The sequence below is a fragment of the Podarcis vaucheri genome, assembly GCF_965113315.1.
Source record: "Podarcis vaucheri genome assembly, chromosome: 10".
NCBI lineage: Eukaryota > Metazoa > Chordata > Lepidosauria > Squamata > Lacertidae > Podarcis > Podarcis vaucheri.
Window position 1 is genome coordinate 18,301,071 of NC_138748.1, and position 22,599 is coordinate 18,323,669.

General features: G+C 43.4%; 1 protein-coding gene across 3 annotated transcripts in view; it reads left to right on the top strand.

The window, feature by feature from the left end:
• The first annotated feature begins 1,669 nt into the window (after positions 1–1,669).
• The window catches only part of TSPAN12 (tetraspanin 12), a 92,913-nt gene continuing 71,983 nt past the window's right edge, over positions 1,670–22,599 (top strand). Inside the window, exons 1-2 of one of the 3 annotated variants that reach the window (XM_082239864.1) lie at positions 1,670–1,905; positions 3,110–3,264. In XM_082239864.1, the coding sequence (XP_082095990.1) occupies positions 3,199–3,264 (66 nt within the window). In that variant the 5' untranslated portion in view covers positions 1,670–1,905; positions 3,110–3,198. Of the gene's footprint in view, positions 1,906–2,525; positions 2,989–3,109; positions 3,265–22,599 lie in introns of those variants that run through there. The other 2 variants (XM_082239866.1, XM_082239865.1) reach the window with 2 other exon arrangements.

The window sequence follows — 22,599 nt, forward strand, 5'->3', positions numbered from 1 at the left end:
AAATAGATGGAGAAAGCTAAAGGAAGCTTGATCTCCTGTATTCTAGTTATTATAGCTTTGTTGATGCGAGAAAACATAAAATGAATATAAAGCTTTACCGGGTTATCAACTCTTTTAGAATAAGCATAATAAAATCTATTTTTTCCAATTTTTTAAAATTAATTTTTACAAAATTATAAGCAAACAAGACAAACAAACACAAATCATAATCTTATTAAAAATTATAGTTCTTAACATTGTTAAGTGACTTCCTCGCTTCCCCTTGGTTGAATTTCCATGCATTTCCATTTAACGGTTTTCCAAATCACAGTTCTTATAAAATTAACCTTTAGCTTTAACATCTTTCAATCTTTTCATTTTGAAATGATACAAATTGATTCATCCTTAGAATAAGCATAATAAAATCTTATCGCTGATGACGCACGCAGTACAAGGCGGAAAATGGGCCTGAATCTGCAACCATTCCTCCCATCTGCATCATATTTGCACTGAGTAGCATATGCATGCATATGTGTCATGCATCAATTAGTATTTGCATGCAAGGTGTATAGGAAACTTAAGGTGCCTGCAGTGACAATTGCTTTATTGACAAATATACAAGCAGAGAGAAAGTGGAAGCAGAAGGCAGAAGGCAGAAGGCATCCCAACAGGTCAGAAAATTCTCCACAGACATTCACCCATTAGCTGGCTTATATATTTGCCTCCCACCATTCAGCATTTCTGATATCCTTCAAGCTAAGGGTGTTATCTTCTACCAGCTTTCAGGCCCCCTCTCTCCAAAACACTAGATCTGTATTGATCAGGAGACAATGATCTAACCCTTAACTGACCATATCGGACTTTGTTATTCTGTTAGAAAGTAGAACACTCTTTTAGAACAAGGATCTCTTCCAGGGCATTCTGCTGTTGCTCATCCTTTTGCTAATATATTTTCTCCCCAATAGAAGAGTTCATAACTTACTGAAAGAACCCCAAAGTCTGGGAAAATAAGAAAAGCTATTTATGGTGCATAATCCTTGCATGCTTAATTAAAATTAGCAAACCATTTTATGTATGCACACTACTGTACTGCATACTACTACAGAAGTGTTTTTGTGTTGTTGTTTTGTGTGTGTGTCAATTGAAAAATCACGTTTTGTTGGCGTTTTTGTAAAAAAAAAAAAGAAAGGCTGCGCAACCGAAAAAAGAGGCAAGGCATGTAAACCAAGATTTATTTATTTTTAAAACTTTTTTTTCCAAAGAAAGGCATTCATAATCCTATACATGTCCACTCAGTAGTGGACATGACCTCTGTCATCCCCTTCTCCTTGTGCCCTCCATCTTTCCCAGCATCAGGATCTTTTCCAGGGAGTCCTCTCTTCTCGTGAGGTGCCAAAGTATTGGAGCCTCAGCTTCAGGATCTGTCCTTCCAGTGAGCACTCAGGGCTGATTTCCTGACCCAATATGTAGCAATGGAGATTTATGTTACTGCTTTATGAATGAATTTTGGGGTTTCTCTAAAAGAATCTCAACCATTTGGAGGGGGGGGGGGTTTCCTAAGAAATACGGCATCGCATCACGCCCAGATCACCAGGGATGCCGCTCTCCTCGCCCCAGGAGCCGGCGGGGCAGCCGTGGTCTCTAAGACCCGACAGAAGCCCGGTCTTGCTGTTCCTGCCGAGCATGCGTGGCAAGCACTTGTGCAGCTGGCGGCTGCCTCTCGTGGAGCCACCGAGGGGAAAGGAGGTGGGAGTCCGAGCGATTGGGCGAGAGTTATTGCCTAAGCAGCCCTCCTTTACCTGGCGGGGCTTGGAGAGGCTTTAGAACGGAAGCACTTTCTCTTTCTCCTTTTTGCACCTGGGTTCGGCTCCGTCGGGATCAGCTGTGGGGGGAGATCGCGGAGCTGCAACCCACGCGGCGAGCGTGGTAAGTTCACCAACTTCTCCTCCTCCCCGGCGCAACTCCCAGCGTTGCCCCGCGATCCTTGGGCAGCTTGGGCAGCCGCAGGGGCACATGGAGTCCATGCCCACCGTTGCTTGTCCCGTTGCTTGTTCAGGGCATGGCATGGGATCGGGAGCTGGGAGGGTGGGAGACGGAGGAGGAACCCGGTGGCTGCTCCCTGCTCCTTGCTCCAGCCGGATCCTTCGCCAGGCTTCCCTGTCATGGCTCGATCGCCCGTTTCTCTTGTTGCAACCCGCACCCCACTACCCTAAAATATTTCAGGGCCTCCCCAAAGGCGCATTCAAATAGTGCCTTGTGATCGATTATGAGCGGCGGGGCTTTCCTGGCCTCCCCCCAATATTTTATTCAAGTTGGCACCCCTGTACCCCACTCTGATATCCTCGCCCTGTCACCCCAGCAGCAGTTCCAGGGCAGAAGCAATCGTCTACCCTGAATCCTAAAACAGGGAACGGCGTTTCCATTTGCAAAAAAAAACCAAATAAATGATTTTTTTTTTTAAAAAAATATTTTATTTTTTGGAAGAGGCGGGCTCAAAGAGGGAAGGGTCTGCGCTCTCCAAGAACGCGCCCCCCTTCTCCGATCCTGAACTCCACGGCTGTGAGTTGAGGTCTCCTTTCTCGCGCCCTGCCGTCGGTCCGCCATCGAGGTGGTTAATGAGTAATGAAAGGAGAAACTTCTTCCCACCCCGCCAAAGCGCCTTAACCGGAGCAATGATTCCGGGATGCGGGTGCGTAGACACACAGAGAGAGAGCCCGCCCGCCCTCGTGGCTTCAGTAAACAAGGGGGTTTCAGAAGGGTGCCACCCCGCGTGCGTCGTGTGAATGGAGGCCAAGGGCGAAAGGAGACCTCCCCTCCCTGGAGGTTTTGCATAGGGGCAGTGCAAAAAGCCAGCGCCTGCTGCTGCTGTTCCTCTCCCCCTCTCTGTCCCCTCTGACGCTCAAATGACACTTCAGTTGAAACGTATACAGCCAGCAGAAAAGAAAAGAAAAGTTTGCAAAGTTGACTGCTGCAGCAAGAGAACTTTCCATCTCCGTCCTGCGGCGCCCGGTTGGTTTCACGCCCCTGGCTTGCTTTCTCCTTATACTGTCATCAGTGAAATGATTTTCCTTTTCCTTCCTCTCTTCCTGCCCCTCCCTTTCTCCCTCCCTCTTTTTTTTTATTTTGGAAGATTGCTGAAATTTTCTGTGTCAGAGGTGGCTGCTCGTAAGAGGATGTAGCGAGTCTGAGGATGGGGCTTTCTGCGGAGAGGAGCTCACAATGGCCAGAGAAGACTCGGTGAAGTGTTTGCGGTGCCTGCTGTACGCTCTAAACCTGCTTTTCTGGGTGAGTTCCTCCTGCTCAGATGAGAGGCTCCAGCATTTCCATAGATTGCCCCCAAAGGGAAATTAGTTCACTGGGCTTACTCCTGTTTTTTTCCCTTCTTCAAGGGTAAAAAAAAATTCCCTTATGTATAGCACCTTGGCCCTGTGCATCAAGGAAAGAGTAATAAATGAAGGCTGTGGGATAGCCATGGAAGTAATGTTAGGTTTCGTCTTGCATCTGAAAAGTTTGTTGTCAAGAGGAAAGTATGCAAATCTGCTTTTGCAGGGCATTTTCATGCCCTCCTTCCCAGTGGCGTAGCATGGGTTGTCAGCACCCGGGGCAAGGCAAGTAATTTGCGCCCCCTAACCCGTGGATTTGCGCCCCCTAACCTGTGGATTTGCGCCCCCTAACCCTAACCCCCAGATGTTGCGCCCGGTGCGGCCGGCCCCCCCTGCACCCCCCATGCTACGCCACTGCTCCTTGCTATTTCCAGTGTTACCAGTTAGCCATAAACTCTTCAACAAATTGCATTCTATTCAAATAATTTACAGGGCGAGGCAGTTTACAAATTAAAAGAATCTCCCACAAAAACGAAATAATAATTACTATTTAAATTAGAATTAGGAGCTGCTAACACCTCTTTTTTTATACTGCCCGTTAGCCAAATGCAGGCTAGAATAAAGGCTTCTTCAGAGTTGTCTTAAAAACCAGTAGCGATACAGCCCTGCAGATTTCCTTGGGGAAGGGGTTCCAAAGATGTGTGTGGCCACCCCTGAAAAGGCTCTGCCGACCTAGCCATGATGAATTTATGTTTTAGAGCAGGAATAGGGAACCCGTGGCCCTCCTCAACTCACATTGGTCCTGGCCAGCATGACCAATGGTCAAGGATCATGAGAGTTGTAGTTCAACAACATCTGGATGGCTGCAAGATCCCTACTCTTTGACAGGGACTGCTCATTCATCAGAGGAAAAGTGGAATTATTATTAGAAGGTGCATGCAGGTTTTCCATCGCTGTGTTTTCCTAGTAACGCAAATGATTTTGTGCAAATAGAATCTGGCCTACAGTGTGTGGCTTTCGCACCCTTAGGCAGCTGCTGGGCGCCTAGAATCCTGATAGGGGCCCACAGGTGCTGGTACCAGCTCTGAGCTCCCTCCTCTAGGTGGCTGCTGCCCTGGACGTAAATCCATGGCCAAGACTAGCTTCCCCAACACAAGAATCTCTGCAGAGAGGATACTTAAATTGAGTGCATAAATAAACGCGTTACTTGTGTACTGTGTAGTCCATACGAAACTGGGTGAGAATGTACCACTGGACAAGCAACTGTAGTTTGATGTTGTTCTTGTATTTATATGAAAACAATAAGAATTATTGGGGGGGAGGGGCACCTATTTAGGACGAAGCCACCAGATTGCATGTTGCTGGTGCCCCCTTCAAACCTGCCTGGCACAATCTTTGGGGCTGACATAGGCTTTGCATTCAGATGTGATGCTCTTTCTAAAATGATTTTTAGTGTTGTGTGTTAAAACAGAGTGTTTTCTTCACGAGCACACCAACTACTAATTATTTTATATAATGGGTTGATAAAGCTGCATTGACATCTTACCTGTTGTCACCCAGATCTGGTCTTGCGAAGTTCAGGTGCTTGCCTCATGTCGTACTACGTTTTGGTTGTTTTTTCCAGCCACCACAATTTCCGTCTTCCTTGAGGTTTCTTGCCCTTTGTCTGAGAATTCATCTAGCCCCATATTTTCATTCGTTGGTAGTTCTTTATTTCTCCCATTGAAGCATATGACAAGCACTCAGTTATTTGGTAGAAAGAAAAGGGAGGCATTTTGGGACATCTCTAGGATAGGAGCTTCGTCCCCCTCATTCTGGGCTCGTTAATCCAAGCCATTCAGAATCAAGTTCGTTCCTCTCTATATAACCCCTCCAAGATTTGTTTCTTAGGCCTCATTTGCAGTATACCTTTAAAGCAGGGGTTGACAACCTAAGGCCCATGGGCCACAAGCGTCCCATGGGGGTCATTTAACCAGCCCATGGACCCCACTGCCCGCTCAGGGACTCCTGCCGCCTACTCGGCTCCTGTGCGCCATGCTAAACTGGCGTGGAGCAGAGTGGGGACTGCCTTCTGCGATGCTGGCTGGCTTCCCATTGGCTGCAGGAAGCTCCTTCAGCCAATGGGAAGCTGCGCACGCCTCCTCCGCGCTAGAAGGAGCGCTGGAAATAGTGTTTGCGCATGCGTGCGTGCGCGCGCACACACACACGTGCACACACACTCCAGCTCACTGCGGCGTCTGTGGGACCGTGAACTGGCCCAAGCCACAAAAACTTTGCCGACCCCTGTTTTAAAGAGTATCATATCATTTTAAAGAGTCCCAAAGAATCTTGGGAAGTGTACTTTAGCATTGATCTGAGGGATTAGGTTGGCAGCTTGAATGTGCTTTCAGATTTGGGTTTTTTTTAAAACAGATTTTATTAAAGTTTGAAACAGAATACAAATGTTATTTTGTCAAATTTCCAGTATCTTTTTTATCAGAGATTAAAAAAACCTAACCTAAATAACAACACAAACCAAAAAGAGAAAAGGAGAACTTCTGATTCTTCATCCGTCAGCAATATATAGAAAATTGTTGAAGGCACCCAGTCCAAGATAACACCCCACAATTCTAATGTCTATAAACCAATCTTTTCTTCAATCCTCAAACCCAGGATTCATTTTCTTTTTCACGCAAAAGGTCTGTAAGGAGTTTCCAATCTTCAGTAAATAAGAGCCTCCCTTATCTTTGGAGGCCCAGGCAACACCCAGGGTTTCAAATACCTTTTTCCTACTTTGGTGCTCCATCTTCTTATATAGATGCGATCTTGCCTCACTTAATCCATGCTCTTTTCACGGTAAGGTTAGATTACTGCAGTGTGTTGCGGCTTCTTGGGAAAAGCACTGGTCCCATATGCAGTGGTCAGATTGCGAAGAGGGTAGTCCTGCAGAGACAATAATTGTACTCATCTTGCAAAGTCTACCCTGGCTTCTGGTATGTTTTCAGGGGTGAAACGGAATGCTGCTTCGAGCCATAAACTCCAAATGGGGGAATCCAAAAGATCATGGCCTCCCTTGCAAACTTACCATTTGCTTAAATCTGCATTGTACAGTGGTGCCTCGCAAGACAAAAATAATCCGTTCCGCGAGTCTCTTCGTCTAGCGGTTTTTTCGTCTTGCGAAGCAACCCTATTAGCGGCTTAGTGGATTAGCGCTTTTAGCGGTTTAGCGGCTATTAAAGGCTTAGCGGCTTAGCGGCTAAAAGGCTCTTAGCGGCTTAGAAAAAGGGGGGGGGAGCGAAAAAAAATCGCAAGACTTGCAAGACGTTTTCATCTTGCGAAGCAAGCCCATAGGGAAATTCGTCTTGCGAAGCGCATCGAAAAACGGAAAACCCTTTCGTCTAGCAGGTTTTTCGTCTTGCGAGGCACTCGTCTTGCGGGGCACCACTGTAAGTCTGTCACCATTTGAAGTGAGCAGGGTATGGGCTTCAGAGGGTCTTTTCTACATCCCACCACTTAAATACCCCTACAGCTGGTGTTGAGGTGCTGGGTAAATAACAACAACAACAACAATTTATTTAATTATTTTTACCCCGCCCATCTGGCTGAGTTTCCCCAGCCACTCTGGGCGGCTCCCAATTGAATATTAAAAATGTGACAAAACATCAAACATTAAAAACTTCCCTAAACAGGGCTGTCTTCAGATGTCTTCTAAAAGTCAGATAGTTGTTTATTTCCTTGACATCTGATGGGAGGGTGTTCCACAGGGTGGGTGCCACTACCGTGAAGGCCCTCTGCCTGGTTCCCTGTAACCTCATTTTTCAGTGAGGGAACTACCAGAAGGCCCTCGGAGCTGGATCTCAGTGTCTGGGCTGAACAATGAGGGTGGAGATGCTCCTTCAGGTATACTGGGCCAAGGCCGTTTAGGGATGATTTCTAGACTTAGTTTGCATGTAATTTTAATCCAAACCATGGCTTAGTTTTGAAGAAACGATTGTGCTGCCTGTCAGTGAGAAGTCAGTACCGTCCCTTTGCTCCCCCTCTGATGTTGCTGCCAACACTATGCTCTGAGCTAAGCCAGAGGTGTATTGCTTTGGGATTTTTTTCTTAAAAATATAAAGTGGTATAGAAATGGGGGAAAACGTAATTATAATGTCTGAACTGTGGGCTCATGGTTTCTCACGCTCTGACAAAACACAGGCTTAGCTAAGATTTATTCTATGGCTTACCGCTCATGGTTTGTTTGGGGGAGATAGACCATGAACTGGGGTTTGGGTGCAGCACTATGTTGAACTATGGTTTGGTTCGCAGCAGTGCGGCAGCAGCAGCAGGTTCAGAAACTGATCAGAAACAACCACATGAAGCGACTAAGCCATGGTTTGTCTCAGTGTTACAAGTGACTTAGGTCTTAGATTGCTCTGCTTTTCAGATTCCCTTCTTTAATTTCTTCTCCTTATTACACTGGAACGAATGGTCGTTTTATTGCTCTATGTGCAGTCTCTTGGAGAATCAAGGCTTAAATGAGGTTAATAAATAAAATAAATTCACTGTTGTAAAAAGATCTCTCCTCCAGACTGATTGCGGAAAATGTAAGAAAGCTTAGTTAAATAATAAATGGATTTTGAAAAGTACCACGGTGTTTGCTTCTAACTGTGTGCAAAGATGGGCAGCTGGGGCAATCTATTTAATGACTATATTAATGTCACTAATGAGCTGCTGTAGTTATTTGCTGAAGTGGGCGATTGCGGTTGCAATGATTTTAAATGGCAAGGACTGCAAAACACTTTGCCAGTGTACTACAAACCGTCCTGCGATTCTTCTAACAATGTCCTTATGGACTAGACGCTCCTCAAAGTCCCTTCCAGTTTAATTCTATGATTCTACGAATTTAACACAAGAGAAGTTCCAGTTATGCGTATCTTCTGAGTAGCACTTGTGATGATAATTTAACTGATGTTACAGGACTCAAATACGACGCGATCTCTGCACAGTGTTCCTAGAGAATAATATTTTACTTTTTTTAAAAAAATAAACAATCCAAAACATGTTGTGTGGCGTTCTGCATGCACTCATGAGCTTTTCAGCTCTCCTCTTTGAGCTCAGCTTCTTAAGGCTACCCTAAAAGGCTAACAACTCAGTCTTGGCAAAGCATATCACGAGGCACAATGATCTCTTGCCAGGAAGAAAAATGGGTCGTCTACCCACGTAGGCATAGAATTGGCTGGCATTCCCACCCAAGCTCTTCTTGAATCCTGGCCGCCACTTCAGCCTTTGATGGCTCTAACTTCCGCAGAGACTTTTCAACTCTTGAGATGCCCAAGCCTGAATCCTTCCAAGTTATTTCAAAGTCATTTTCTGTTACCGTTGAGCAACCTTCCCTTCCAAATGCTGCTGCCAGATCTCCTAACTATGGCTGTAGGGCATGTGTGTCCTTGGTGTGCTCAGCTGCCGTGCCAGTCAAGTTTTGTGTGCGTTGATTGCGTGTCGAGGTCCCCAAGCCACCCCCCCCAATAATTCACATATCACACATCAATTTTGGTTTGGGTTTTTGGCACGATTTTGGCCCACAACTTTATTTAAATACACACAAGTGAGTGGTTGCTTAGGCGTTGGTTCCGACTATCTGTCCTTGCCCAGGGACAGAACTGACTTCCGGATTCCAGCGGAAGCCAGTGAGGGAAACAATTTTGGGGAGAAAATAAAGCTGGGCCTCAGTCCCTCACTTCTCACCCTCATGTTCCTGTGGGGCTTGCACGGCCCAAGTCCGATGCCAGGGACAAGGATGAAAAGAATGGCAAGCCCCTGGATTCCTTTAACGGAATTCCCTTTCCGCACCACCATTGGAGGGGTAGGCACTTACTCCTCCACCAACCAATTTGAACCAATGCCTAACCGCCAACCTTACAAGTTGTGACGATTTGCTACGTAGTAGGCAAAAACCAAATGGCACCAGCCAATCAGCCAAATGGACAAAATTCCTACCAGGCCCCTGCCTCAAAGCAGACGACCCCATGACAGGCATAGCAAGGTCAAGCGAACAACCCTCCCAATACAGGGAGGGTGGGCGGGTGATCCGGTGTAAGCAGCCAAGAGGACGCCCAAAGTTGGGCGTCCAATATTTAAAACGTCTGACCCCTCCTTCAAAATTGGTAACAAGCAATTCTCCTCAGTGACCCAATTAACCAATTCACTGCCTGGGTCACTCCGCAAATCTGCCCAGCAACACTGGGGTGGCTTGTATCCCCCATTGCAACACGTGCTCTCTGCTAGGGAGAACACGTTTTAAGGTCCTTCGGTGCCCCTGGAGCAAGAAAACAGACATGGTGCTGCTGTCCTCACTACACTTTCCAAGAAGTAAGGCATTCCCTTGGAAATGCTTCTGAGTAAATGTTTTTGAGATTGGGCCCCACAATTCAAGATGCAAGGACGGTCGTGGCGCCTTTATATTTTCACAGATTTGTTGTCTTATGCTCCATGTCAGTTGTGGACCAAAGGGCATCTTGTAATCTGACAGCCGAGGCTGCTGTAGCACAATGAGATGATTTCTTTCTCTCCTCCAGAGGTTCAGAAGCACTGGCCTTTGAGCATTATTTCTTCGCGGCATCTTCGGAAAGATTGGCAGGTGGGCGTGTAGAACATAGAAAAAAGGCCGCAGTGTTGTGTACTTGCTGAAATGGTTTTAATTCCAGTGTGTGGTTAGGGGTCCTGAAGCTTTTCAAGCTCACAGGCACATTAGAAAAGGTGGCGCTGATTGGCGTTGAGTAGTGATTACTTAGGTGTGATTACTCAGGTGTGCACTGTCAGTCTTAAAGGGATGTGGGTGGCGCTGTGGTCTAAATCACTGAGCCTCTTGGGCTTGCTGATCAGAAGGTTGGTGGTTCGAATCCCCGTGACAGAGTGAGCTCCTGTTGCTCTGTCCCAGCTCCTGCCAACCTAGCAGTTCAAAAGCATACTAGTGCAAGTAGATAACACTGTGGCAGGAAGAAAAATGCCGTTCCCATGCGCTCTGGCTTCTGTCATGGTGTCCGGTTGCACCAGAAGTGGTTTAGTCATGCTGGCCACATGACCCAGAAAGCTGTCTGCGGACAAACGCCAGCTCCCTTGGCCTGAAAGCGAGATGAGCATCGCAACCCCATAGTCACCTTTGACTGGACTTAACCGTCCAGGGGTCCTTTACCTTTTACAGTGGTACTTCGGTTTAAGAACAGCCCTGTTTACAAACGATTCGGTTTATGAACTCCGCAAAACTGGAAGTAGTGTCTTGATTTGCGAACTTTACCTCAGTCTAAGAACGGAATCCAGACGGTGGAAGGGCACTAGCGGCGGGAGGCCTCATTAGGGAAAGCGCGCCTCGGTTTAAGAACAGTTTTGGTTTAAGAACGGACTTCTGGAACAGATTAAGTTCATAAACTGAGGTACCACTGTACTTAGGTGTGATTACTCAGGTGTCTTAAATGACAATACCAACAGTCCTATCCTGCAACGGCTAACCCACTGTTCTTGTTGCATATACAATACGAAAATATTCCCCCACAAAATTCAGTGGTCAAACCCATAGAGATTGATTGATTGGTTTTGTCACAAGTATTGGAGAGGAGCGCTGGATTTCTTGGATAGACCTTTATTGCCATTTTTGCAGTTCCAACGGAATCCGCTGGGTTTAATATGGCTTATTCCTGTATTCCTGTGCAAAGGATTCCAACAGAATTAGCTCAGCAGGAGTCAATCGTTGAACACAAGGACTTACTAAGTACTTAATCCGTAGTTAACATTTGGCTGCAAACAAGGACTCAAAACCACATTGCCGTTTTTTGTTTGTTTGCGTGGTGTCAACTTTTTGTGATCCCAGGACAGGTTACAAAACAAAATAAAACTTCAATATAAAATATACAAACATTAAACTTGAACAGCTATATGGCCTGCCAGGGGAGAGCTTAATTTGGCAAGCGAACCCATGCTTTTACCAAGTAACTGTTTGCTTTGAAGGGTCTTAACCAGGTTAAGGCAGCAAAACGCAGCGCTAAACTATGTTTAAGCATTTGAAATATTTTGACTGCTTTAGACCAACATGGCTACCTACCTGAATCTATGTTTAAGCACTGTTTGCACTGGATCATACTGTAGGGATTGGTAGATGATAGTTCTACTGATTTTATTCTATTTTGTACGTTGTATACCCCTTTGATATATCTTATGAAAGAGTGGTTTGAATGCAGGTATTTCAGTAAAGAAAGAAAGAAAATCAACCCCTTTTAGAATACTACCACTAACTCTCATTACTATAGAGAGTTTCTCTGTCTCTAACTTAAGATTGTTGGTGAGAAATTTGCCTTCTTTCAGAAATCAACAGCTATCTAATCTGGACAGGCCTAAACTTGGTGTTTCTAAAAGGCCCCTGTTGCTGTATTGTTTTTACACAGACTTGTTACAGCAGGTTCTCAGATGGTAGTTGCTTTTAAGGTACATTATCTATTACTTGAAATAAAGTAGCACCGAAGAGACCTTATGGTTTCCGATCTCCCAAAGCCTGCAATACATAGTGTTTACTGCAGCAGGAAAAAACCAGCGATTCTCAAATTTTAAGTAAAATATAACTACTTTTTTTTTGCAAATAATTTTTATTCATTTTCCAGTTAAAAAACCCCATTCATATTAATAACAAATCAAACCAAATGTTTCCACATTCAAAAAAAAATTCAATTATAGTCTGAATTAATTAATTTCAATGGGACCCCCCAAGTTCTAGATTTCAAGAGCTAATATCCATCCTTTATTTTCTACTGATATTGATCCTCTCCTCAGTCGGTCGTCGGTATAACTCTCTATCTTGTTTTATTTTACCATTCCTTATTTATAATCACATAAGGGGCAATTTTTCTAATATAACTACTTTCAAGGTGCTGAAGTGGACATTGTGCTGGGCTTTGTGGGCAATGCATTCAATTTTTCTCTTAAGAAGTACACAGAAAGTCACTGAAAATAGGCTCTCTGCATTCACATTGTAATTTGTCACCACTGTGAGAGGTGCATACGAAGTCAGAAGCTGTGTGGAAACATAAATAGGTTTAAATCCTTTCAGGTAATGCGGAAGCTACAGGGTATGTACAGGAATCAGGTATAAAAGTGAGCCAAGTCATATGCATATAATGGTATGTCATACCCTCCAACATTTCTCAGATGAAAATAGGGGCATCCTATTCCATAATGATTATTATTATTATTATTATTATTATTATTATTACCCCACCCATCTGACTGGGCTCCCAAACCACTCCAGGTGGCTTCCAAAATATATAAAAACATTAAACATTTCCCTATACAAGGCTGCCTTCAGATGTATTTTAAAGGTTGTATAGGCCTCCGTTGGCTTGGGTGTATGTGACATAATTCCATACCCTCCAACATTTCTCTGATGAAAATAGGGACATCCTAAGGGGGGACATTCCGGGATCAAATCAGAAACCGGGATGGCTTTTTGTAAATTTAGGACCATCTCTGGAAAATAGGGACATTTGGAAGGTCTGGTATATGTGGACTTAATAACAGGTGGATTTGTAGAGGACAGAAATAACAGTAGATTATGGCTAACTTTATTAATTTGTTTATTGAATTTATGTGCCTTCATCTGAGAATCACAGGGCGATTTACAATATAAAAACTCAAAAATGCAAAACGTAACAGCAAACAAAAACAGTAACCCCCACCCAGTATTTTATTTATTACACGGTATTTTATTTATTAAGGCATGTGATGTCAAACTCGAAATGTCCTGTCATATCCTAGTCTGTCCAAAGGTAGGAGTGAATCACACAGCATGGAGTTCTTCAATTAATGATTTTTGCGGTTGTAAATTTCAGCGTTCGGAACTGCCTGGTATTGGAGACAGGATGGGCCCTGTAGCTGAACTAGCGTTTTTGTTTTCTTCGGAGGATGTTCTGTCTTTCCTGGAGGGAAGGACAATCATCCTTTCAGGAAAAGGCTCAGCGTTATTTAATGGCATTTGCCCTGGAAAACAGGCAAGCGCTCTTTCAGGAGAAAATTTAAATGGGAGTTAGAACGTGTCATTTGAGCAATGAATCAGATTCTGCAATAATTCACCAGTAACTGACATTTCAGAAACCGTGACACTATCTTCTGGGTCAAAACTTTTCTGTTTGCCTGGGTATAGAATGATAGAGTTGGAAGGGACCCAGGGGTCATCTAGTCCAACCCCCCACAATGCAGGAATCTCAGCATCCATGACAGATGGCCATCGATGACAGATGGCCATCCAACCTCTTGTTTAAAAACCTTCAAGGAAGGAGAGTCCACCATCTCTCGTCCATTCCACTGCCAAACAGCTCTTACTGTCAGAGAGTTTTTCCAAACGTTTAGTCGGAATCTCCTTTCTTGAAACTTGAAGCCACTGGTTCGAGTCCTACCCTCCGGAGAAGATTTTAAGCTGGCTACTTTGCCCTGCTGTGCGCTTACTGCCTTTTGAAGCCGTTTTTATGACGGTATTTTATTGTTCTTTGGCCAGTCACCACCCTGCTACTTTTTGAGGGAGGGCAGTTTATAAATAGCTTAAGAAAATAAAAGAGCTTCATGCTTTAAAAGCTTGGCACTGAGGTAAAAACGACGGAAGAGGGAGGACTAGTTAGCATGTGAGGGCATTGAGAGAGGTCAGAGAAGAGGCCGTGCCTTGGTACATCAAAGGGATCCTTTAAATTTACTTTTAGAGCTCGAGGGGCAAGTAATGTTCTTTGGACATGCTTTCTGAGATGGTGTTATCCAGGAGAAATTGACCAACCTAAAATTAGACTGGAACCGGGTGCAGACAAACGCTGCAAGATGACTGTCACTGGAGGCAAAATACTTCTTTGCCTTGAAAAGCTAGGTGTATATTTTTAAATAAATGAAATACAGAGTGTCTCGTTCTGATGAAATTTGGAGGAGGCACTGTCCATGAATCCTAGTTACAGGTAGGTAGCCGTGTTGGTCTGCCGTAGTCGGGAAAAAAAATCCTTCCAGTAGCACCTTAGAGACCAACTAAGTTTGTTATAGGTATGGGCTTTCGTGTACATGGTATCTGAAGAAGTGTGCATGCACACAAAAGCTCATACCAATAACAAACTTAGTTGATCTCTAAGGTGCTACTGGAAGGAATTTTTTTATTTTGTTTCCATGAATCCTGTGTGCATTGTGACATTTAAAAAGAAAAATTGGGTGGGCAACAGCTCCCACCTTCTGGTTGTGTTCTGCACCGTCACATACAAAACCAGATTGTTTTGCAGCCGCCCGCAAACGAAGCAGATGTTCAAATGCGAAGCTGCTACCATTTGGCAGGCTTCAGTTCTTATGACCCCTGTGCATTTGTGACTGTGTAGCTTCTGCGGTATAACGTGTTCAATTTGCCAGTGACATACTATTGCTGAAGAGCAGCATCAGGCTGTTTCATATCCAAAATCAGCCAGAAGAATTACGCAGGATTTGGAGAGTTTGGAAATATCAACACAATCGACAGCATGCAGCACTCCTGCTTGAGCCAAGTCTGGCTTAATTCGAATAGATAGTTCCACTGGGAATAAAGATTCTGAGCCAGACATGACCTCTATCAAAGTTTGAAAAACCCACTACTCCTTTGGGTATCTCCCTACCGCTTTCTTGTGAAAACCATAGCATTTTGTACAACATGAGATAAAGAAACACAATTTCCGGACTTAGCCTTTGATGTCTTCTGATGGAGAAGCCTTCTGTATCAGACTTCACTTTCTGACACTTACGTTTGGTTCAGATGTAATGGAAAACCTGGCAAAACCCTCACTATTTTAATCCTTCTCCTGTCCTCCTCTTTTCCTAGTGTAATGTAACATTTCTGCTAACCAGAGTTCCCTGTGATGTCCAAATGTGGGGAACTTTGGTTTGCTTGAATTATAGTTGGTGAGATCAAGCTGGGTTAAACTCTATTTTCAGATCCTGGCTAGCTGATAAACCATTACTGTTGTTGTTTAGTCGTTTAGTCATGTCCGACTCTTCATGACCCCATGGACCAGAGCATGCCAGCTTTAAACAAACCATAGTGTCCCAAGTTTTGGACACCACAGGGCTCCGTGGGTAGTTTAAAATGGAATGTTTCTCTGCTTCATAAGGGACCTGTTTGTATATGTGAGAACCTGAGACTCAATTGTTGTTTAGTCGTTTAGTTGTGTCTGACTCTTCGTGACCCCATGGACCAGAGCACACTAGGCACTCCTGTTTTCCACTGCCTCCCGCAGTTTGGTCAAACTCATGTTGGTAGCTTCAACACTGTCCAACCATCTCGTCCTCTGTCGTCCTCTTCTCCTTGTGCCCTCCATCTTTCCCAGCATCAGAGACTTTTCCAGGGAGTCTTCTCTTCTTATGAGGTGGCCAAAGTATTTGGAGCCTCAGCTTCAGGATCTGTCCTTCCAGTGAGCACTCGGGGCTGATTTCCTTCAGAATGGATAGGTTTGATTTTCTTGCGGTCTGTAGGATTCTCAAGAGTCCCCTCCAGCACCATAATTCAAATGCATCAATTATTCTGAGACTCAATACAGTATAGTGTTTTAGCAGAAACCATGGTTTCCTGTTCCATGTGAACTAAAATTTAAATGGAACCAGTTTCCCACCTCATTCCTAGTTTATACCAGGTTTGCAGTAATACAGGTGACTAAGCTGCCACGTGTCAGAAAGCATTACTAAGCGGTAAGCTCGTTATCTGTTTTGGCGAGCCCAGACAAGCTGACTAGCTAAGGCAAAACAGGACTCTTGTTGGTTGTTTGGTCATCATTGGAATGGGCACAATGCTGTGAATTGAAGTAGTTGTTTAGTAGTTAGTGCCATTCACTTTTGCCTTATATTGCTGCTAAGGTATTTCGCCTGCTGTAAGTTGGAAGCAGAGTGCAATGAGAAAATGTGTATGCAAAAATATTCTGGGTCCCAGGGTATAGTCTGAGGTCACATGTAAGGCTATCACTTCACAAAAGCTAAGCAGATCTAGATCTGGTCATTGTCTGGATGGTAGATTCCTTGGGAACAACGTGCAGGATATAACAGCAAGCAAGCAAGAAAAAAATTAAAAAAAATTGATGTAACTGTATTCTGCAGTTTGCTCCAGTGTCATGGCTAGCAATATATATTTTGTATGTTTTTCATTTAGGCTACAACATTTTAAAAAAATGTCTCCATTAAAGCACCAACTTTGTAAAGTATCTGCTAGTTTTGGGTTGTGTTTTTTTGGCATAAATACAATTAAGCAAATATCTGATTTAAAGTGAGGAAATGTAGCTTGAAAACGTAATGCTGGTCTGTGTGGCTTCATCACTTATTTTCAAGGCAATCACGGAGGCTGGCATATCAAGCAAAAAATGTAAAGTAGCAATTTCATGGTGATGGCTATATAACATTCTGATGGTTTAAAATGAAACCAGAAGTGATTTGGCCAGTCGACTGTAACAAGCAGAAAATGTTGAATTGGTTACTGTTGTGTTTATAATATACCACAACTGATACCTACAGATAATTTTTGGATCTTAACATTATTGATATATTGGCATTTTAAGTCGCATATGATGCTGTTTTTTTTTTATGGTCTTCCGTGCTCTCTCAGAAACTTCAATATGGTTTGATTACCTTAGACTATCACCTTGATCTCAAACACTTTGCTGGAATGTAAATTCCATTTATTTCAGTAAAGCTTGCTTCAACTTCCCTGAGTTTTATCTGGAAGCTCATAGCAAGTTTACACTTAAATAAGTTTCATAGAAATTAATGTGATTTGTGCAATGGGCACATTCCAGAGAAAGATAGGGCCACCTACATCCCATTAAGCAGGCTTACAGATGCAGTTAAATATAACTGCTGACTATCAACACATTAGGGATGCGGGTGGCGCTGTGGGTTAAACCACAGAGTCTAGGACTTGCTGATCAGAAGGTTGGCGGTTCGAATCCCTGCGACGGAGTGAGCTCCCGTTGCTCAGTCCCTGCTCCTGCCAACCTAGCAGTTCAAAAGCACGTCAAAGTCAAGTAGATAAATAGGTACCGCTCCGGCGGGAAGGTAAATGCCGTTTTCGTGTGCTGCTCTGGTTTTGCCAGAAGCGGCTTAGTCATGCTGGCCACATGACCCAGAAGCTGTACGCCGGCTCCCTTGGCCAATAAAGCGAGATGAGCGCCGCAACCCCAGAGTCGGCCACGACTGGACCTAATGGTCAGGGGTCCCTTTACCTTTACCTATCAACACATTACATAGAAATAAGTTCACTGGTTTTAGTGAAACTTGGTTCCACATAATGCCCACCATCCGGAGGGTTGTCAGGACACAGTGTGCCCATTGTTGGCTATGAAAGGAAAGCTCACACAGGCAAGGAATATTTTCCATTTTCAATAGCTCTGCTTCCACTTCCTATTCTCCTGCAGTTGATTGTGGTTGGCTGGCACAGAAAGCTAGGCGTGTCCCACCAATGTAAATGGAACGGTGCAATCCTGCACATGGCAACTCAGAAATAAGTCCTGTTGTGTTCAGTGGGGTTTACTCCCAGGAAAATGTGTCCAGAGTTGCAGCCTTAAGCACTTAGCTATATTCTTCTTTCTATTCCTTTTTTCTTGCTTTCTGTTCCTTTGTTTTTTCTCCCTTCTGACTTTGTTCTCCTATAAGACTAAGTAGCTGTTTTATCTCACTATATTATAAAAAGATAATGGGTATTTTTGTATATCTTTGAGTAAGTATCAATATTTTTTTTTAAAAAAAGCACTTAGCTGTGCTCTTCAGTCCCCCCAATTTGATGGTAATTACAAACGAGTGAGATGTTCAGCAAAATCACAGGGTGTAATTTTTTTCTTGCACTATATTGCCACTATATTGCAGCAGATTGCAGGTGCGGGCTTACATTCTAAAAAGAACAAAACAAATCTCTGATAGCTCACCAGATGCAAGTGCAGTGGTGCCTCGCAAGACAAAATTAATTCATTCTGCGAGTTTTGTCATCTTGCGATTTTTTTCGTCTTGCGAAGCACGGTGTCGGGAAAGTTTTGGAAAAGCTTCAAAAATCACCAAAGTCTTTAAAAACCTCAAAAAAGGCTACCACACCGCGTTCTATGAGTTGCTCCTCGAAGTCAAGTTGCAACTGTATTAACGGTGTTAAGAAAAAGGAAACAAACTTGCAAGACGTTTCCGTCTTGCGAAGCAAGCCCATAGGGAAAATCGTCTTGCGAAGCAGCTCAAAAAACAAAAAACCCTTTCGTCTTGCGAGTTTTTTGTCTTGCGAGGCATTCGTCTTGCAAGGTACCACTGTGTTTCTACTTTAGCCCAGTTCCTTTATGTACTAGGTTTCTGTGTGCGGGGTGTAATTTTTGTGACTTTTTAAAAAAAGGTAATTCCTTCAGCTCCAGTTTAAAACGGCACACCTCCAGGAAGATTCTGAAATGTAATTTGCCGAATTTGTGAATTAGTTTGAAGCATAAGACGAATGGCTTTCAAACTTTTTGCTGGATTGCACTCAAGGGATGCGGGCAGAAGTCCAGCATGCACATGGAACTTCCTGTTCTCTTATATGACAGGAAATATTCTTCCTATTATTGGGGATTCCCTGTTGTGCACGAGGAGTTTTCCTCTGCTTGTAAAATAGGACATGAAAGGCCAAGTTTGTGAGGGAATTATTTTGTCAGTATCAGAGCTACTGAACCACAGGCCAAGTGTTTGGGATCCAGTACAAGCAATAGTTGGACTGAGGCTTCGATAATAAGGAGCAAATTTCAATTTGTAAGGCAGAGGGGCTTGCGATTCTGATTTATTGAGGTACTTTGAGGGGAAATTCCTGCGTTGTCAATGCACACATTACTTTTTGTGTAGGAGTTGGAGCTCCTTGTTTTGCTGAATGCCTGCTTTAATTCTGCATACTGAGAAGAAAGCAGAGAGTGCCTTCTGCATTTTTATCTTGTAAATTAACCCAACTCCTGTGTAATTGGAGAGTGTGTGGTTTGGGGACCCAGAGATACAGGCAAGACAGATTCGTCTGGAAATCTTCAACATTCAGTAGGAGGAAGTGTTGAGAAGAACAAATTATATTAGAAGCACAGATGCTGTGTGGGCTGATGTGTTTTTTCCCTTGCAGTCAAAAGCCAAAAGTGCATATTGAATATATAATCCAGATGCCAGATGACTTCCACTTATATGTCATCTTCTGCTGGGTAGTAACCAGTTTTTTCTTCTCCTTCAGAGTGGGGGGTATTACCCTGAATACTATTCCCACATCTGTGGTTCTGGCTCTGCCTAACAAATACAGATAATATGCTGCTGAGCAGGAATTTGCAGTGTCTCCAAAACTGACAGATTATTGCAGATGTCTCACAACTACTTCTCAAAATAAAAATACTTCTCAAAATAAAAATTAAACACAGAGCCTCCAAGTGTCCCTATTTTCCAGGGACAGTTTCAGATTTACAGAAGCCATCCCGGTTTCTGATTTGAGCCCGAAATGTCCCGCTTTTCCTTAGGGTGTCCCTGTTTTCATCAGAGAAATTATGGAGGGCATGGAATAGATCACCCCTATTTTCATTGGAGAAATGTTGGGATGCCCCTGTGTTGGAAGGTATGTAAATGCACTCATTTTGGGTGGTTTTGCAAATCATGGGAAAGATTTTATAACGGGGTTTCCAGCGTTTGCCAACCTGGTGCCCTCTTGGATCAAATCCTAAAGAGGGCTACTGTGCCTTACCAGTCATAGAAGTCTCCTAAATGACTTAACAGAAACTTAATTTACTTGTCCCAGAACTGGTAAACAGGAGAGGAATATTCTCGATTCAGTGGAAAGATTTCTGCGAAGAATGTTGTATGCAATATAGAAGAAACCTGTTTTAGATACATTGGGTCCTTCCTTAAAGAGGAAGGTGAGACCTGGAAAACCGGCACCCTGTGCTGTGGGTGGGTATGAATGGTCAGCCACAACACCCGATTGGTAGGTCCCTCGAAACTGGGTTCAATCTGGCCAATGGGACACAGTCTAAACAGTTCAAGGGACCTATTTATGCCCATGCACGTGACCCAGAGCTTCCTCTTTCAGCGGTGCATTCAGAACACCTGTCCACCTCTCCCTACTTTTAGGGCTTTGCGCTTGACCTTGCTATGCTGTTGTGTGTTGCCTGTCATTGGGACAGGGGCATGGCAGGAATTTTCCCCACTTGGCTGATTGGCTGTTGCCATTTGGGTTTCACCTACCGCGTAGCAAATCATCACAACTTGTAAGGTTGCGGATAGGCTCTAGTTCAGGTGATAGGGATGGGAGAAGGCTCTCGCCATCCCTATGTGAAGGGTATTCTGTTAAAGGAATCCAGGGACTCGATGGTTTGATCAACCCCTGAGAGGGGGTTGTGCCTGTGCCTGAGTCCAGGGGACATTTGGGTGACAGAGTTAGCCCGTTCCCAGTTTTCCACTTATCCAGGTGTTCACCCTTGGCTGACCTATGCTGGAACCCTGGGTCAGCGTTACCTGCATGGCAGTGAGCTAGTCGAACCAGAGCCTAATCAACCAGTCACTTTCTGTAATCAATAAAGTTGTGGCCTAAATTCTGCCAAAAACCAAAACCAAAATTTGAGTCAAGTGTGAATTAATTTAGGGGGGAGGTTTCTGGGTCTGAACACGCAAATTTTAAAATTAGCTAGCTAGCTATATATTGACTTCAGTGTAGCCTAGAGAGCATTATTATTATTATTATTATTATTATTATTATTATTATTATTATTAGCGTTTATATACCGCCCTATACTTGGAGGTCTCAGGGTGTTTCACAGAAAAGATCACAACATATATAATCTGAATAAAAACAACAACCCAATAACACCCTCCGCCCCAGAAAAGTGCCACATTTTAAAAGGGTATAGGATGCTGAGTTTGTCACATTTCAGAGACAGCATATGTGTACATAGGGAATTGTCTTACGCCATTATTTCGTGAAATCCCATGCTGCCTTCCTACCTGCCTGCTATGCCAGCTCTCTGCTAAATTTCTACCAAAATAAATATTGGGAAGAAACATCTATTCTGATAGTTATGCCTTCATAGTTCCAGGTGCCTTGTGTAATTAACACAACACTTGAAAGGGCCCGTCTTAAAAGTTAACTTCAGCATTGGCTGACCCCAAATCTGTAAATTATATTAGATATCTGTCTACAGACTTGGTTGGACAAGAATTCCCAAGCAACCTTAGGCTACTAGAGCATTGTTTTGAAAGAAGGAGGAGAGTTTTCTCGTCGTGAAAGGGATATGAGTTTCCACATGTGCTATGGGAAAGCTGTGCACATCAGTACAGATGTTTAGCTTAGTAACCTTTTAGTCTTAAGGTCAGTAGACCAACTGCCATCAATTGAAGAGCCAGGATTGAAAATGCTGAATTATGTTTCTCGTTCAGTTCCTTTTCTAAACTGCCTGTATCTGCTAATGCTCATGCCTCTCTGTATTTTCTAGAAAAAAATGTTCTGAACTGGTATATTCTGCAAACTCATGAATATATCCACATACCCTGCCACTAATATTGCAAGCCTGTTCAAGTTTATTGATAGCCCACAGACCTTCAAATTGCAAAAAGAAATACTTAGAATCATAGAATCATAGAGTTGGAAGAGACCACAAGGGCCATATGACGAGGGGAAAAGAAACTAAACTAAAAAAAAAAAAAAAGCAACTTAAAGTAGAGTGGAAAATATTTATTGAATATATGGAAAATAATTTTACACAGCTCAAAACGCTGGCAGCATTCAATAAATTCAACAGAGTAAATAATATTTGTTTGATGTAAAAGTGGAAAACTGATTTGAATGGTTATAGTAAAATATGCAGGAAACTGTGATATGTAATATGAACCATGGAAGGAGAAGAATGGATGGATGTCATTGGATGTTTCAAAGTTTGTAAAATGTTTAATTTGATATGTAGAAAAATGAAAACCCAATACCTAAAAAAACCACAAGAAAGGTCATTTATATTTTCATTGTTTAAAAAAATCAACAAAGATTAGGACAAATGTGATGAAGAGCAGTACAGAAATGTGGTAACAGATTAGTTAATTAAAATCAATGCCCCCAAACAATTCTGTAACAGCAACACACCCAGAAAGTGTGCTTTCCATCGCAGTTATTCCTATGGCAGTCCTTACCTTAGAGCAAAAACAGATGAACTGATGACAGTTAAGCAGCTCTGTGGTAATGTCAGAGATAAATGATATTTTAGTCATAGCGAAGGGATCAAACTCCTGAAGGTGAGCTAGTTCCCTTCATCTTATATAAGTGTGCAGCTCCTACTTTTTTCATGCTGCTGCTTTAACCTCACTTTTC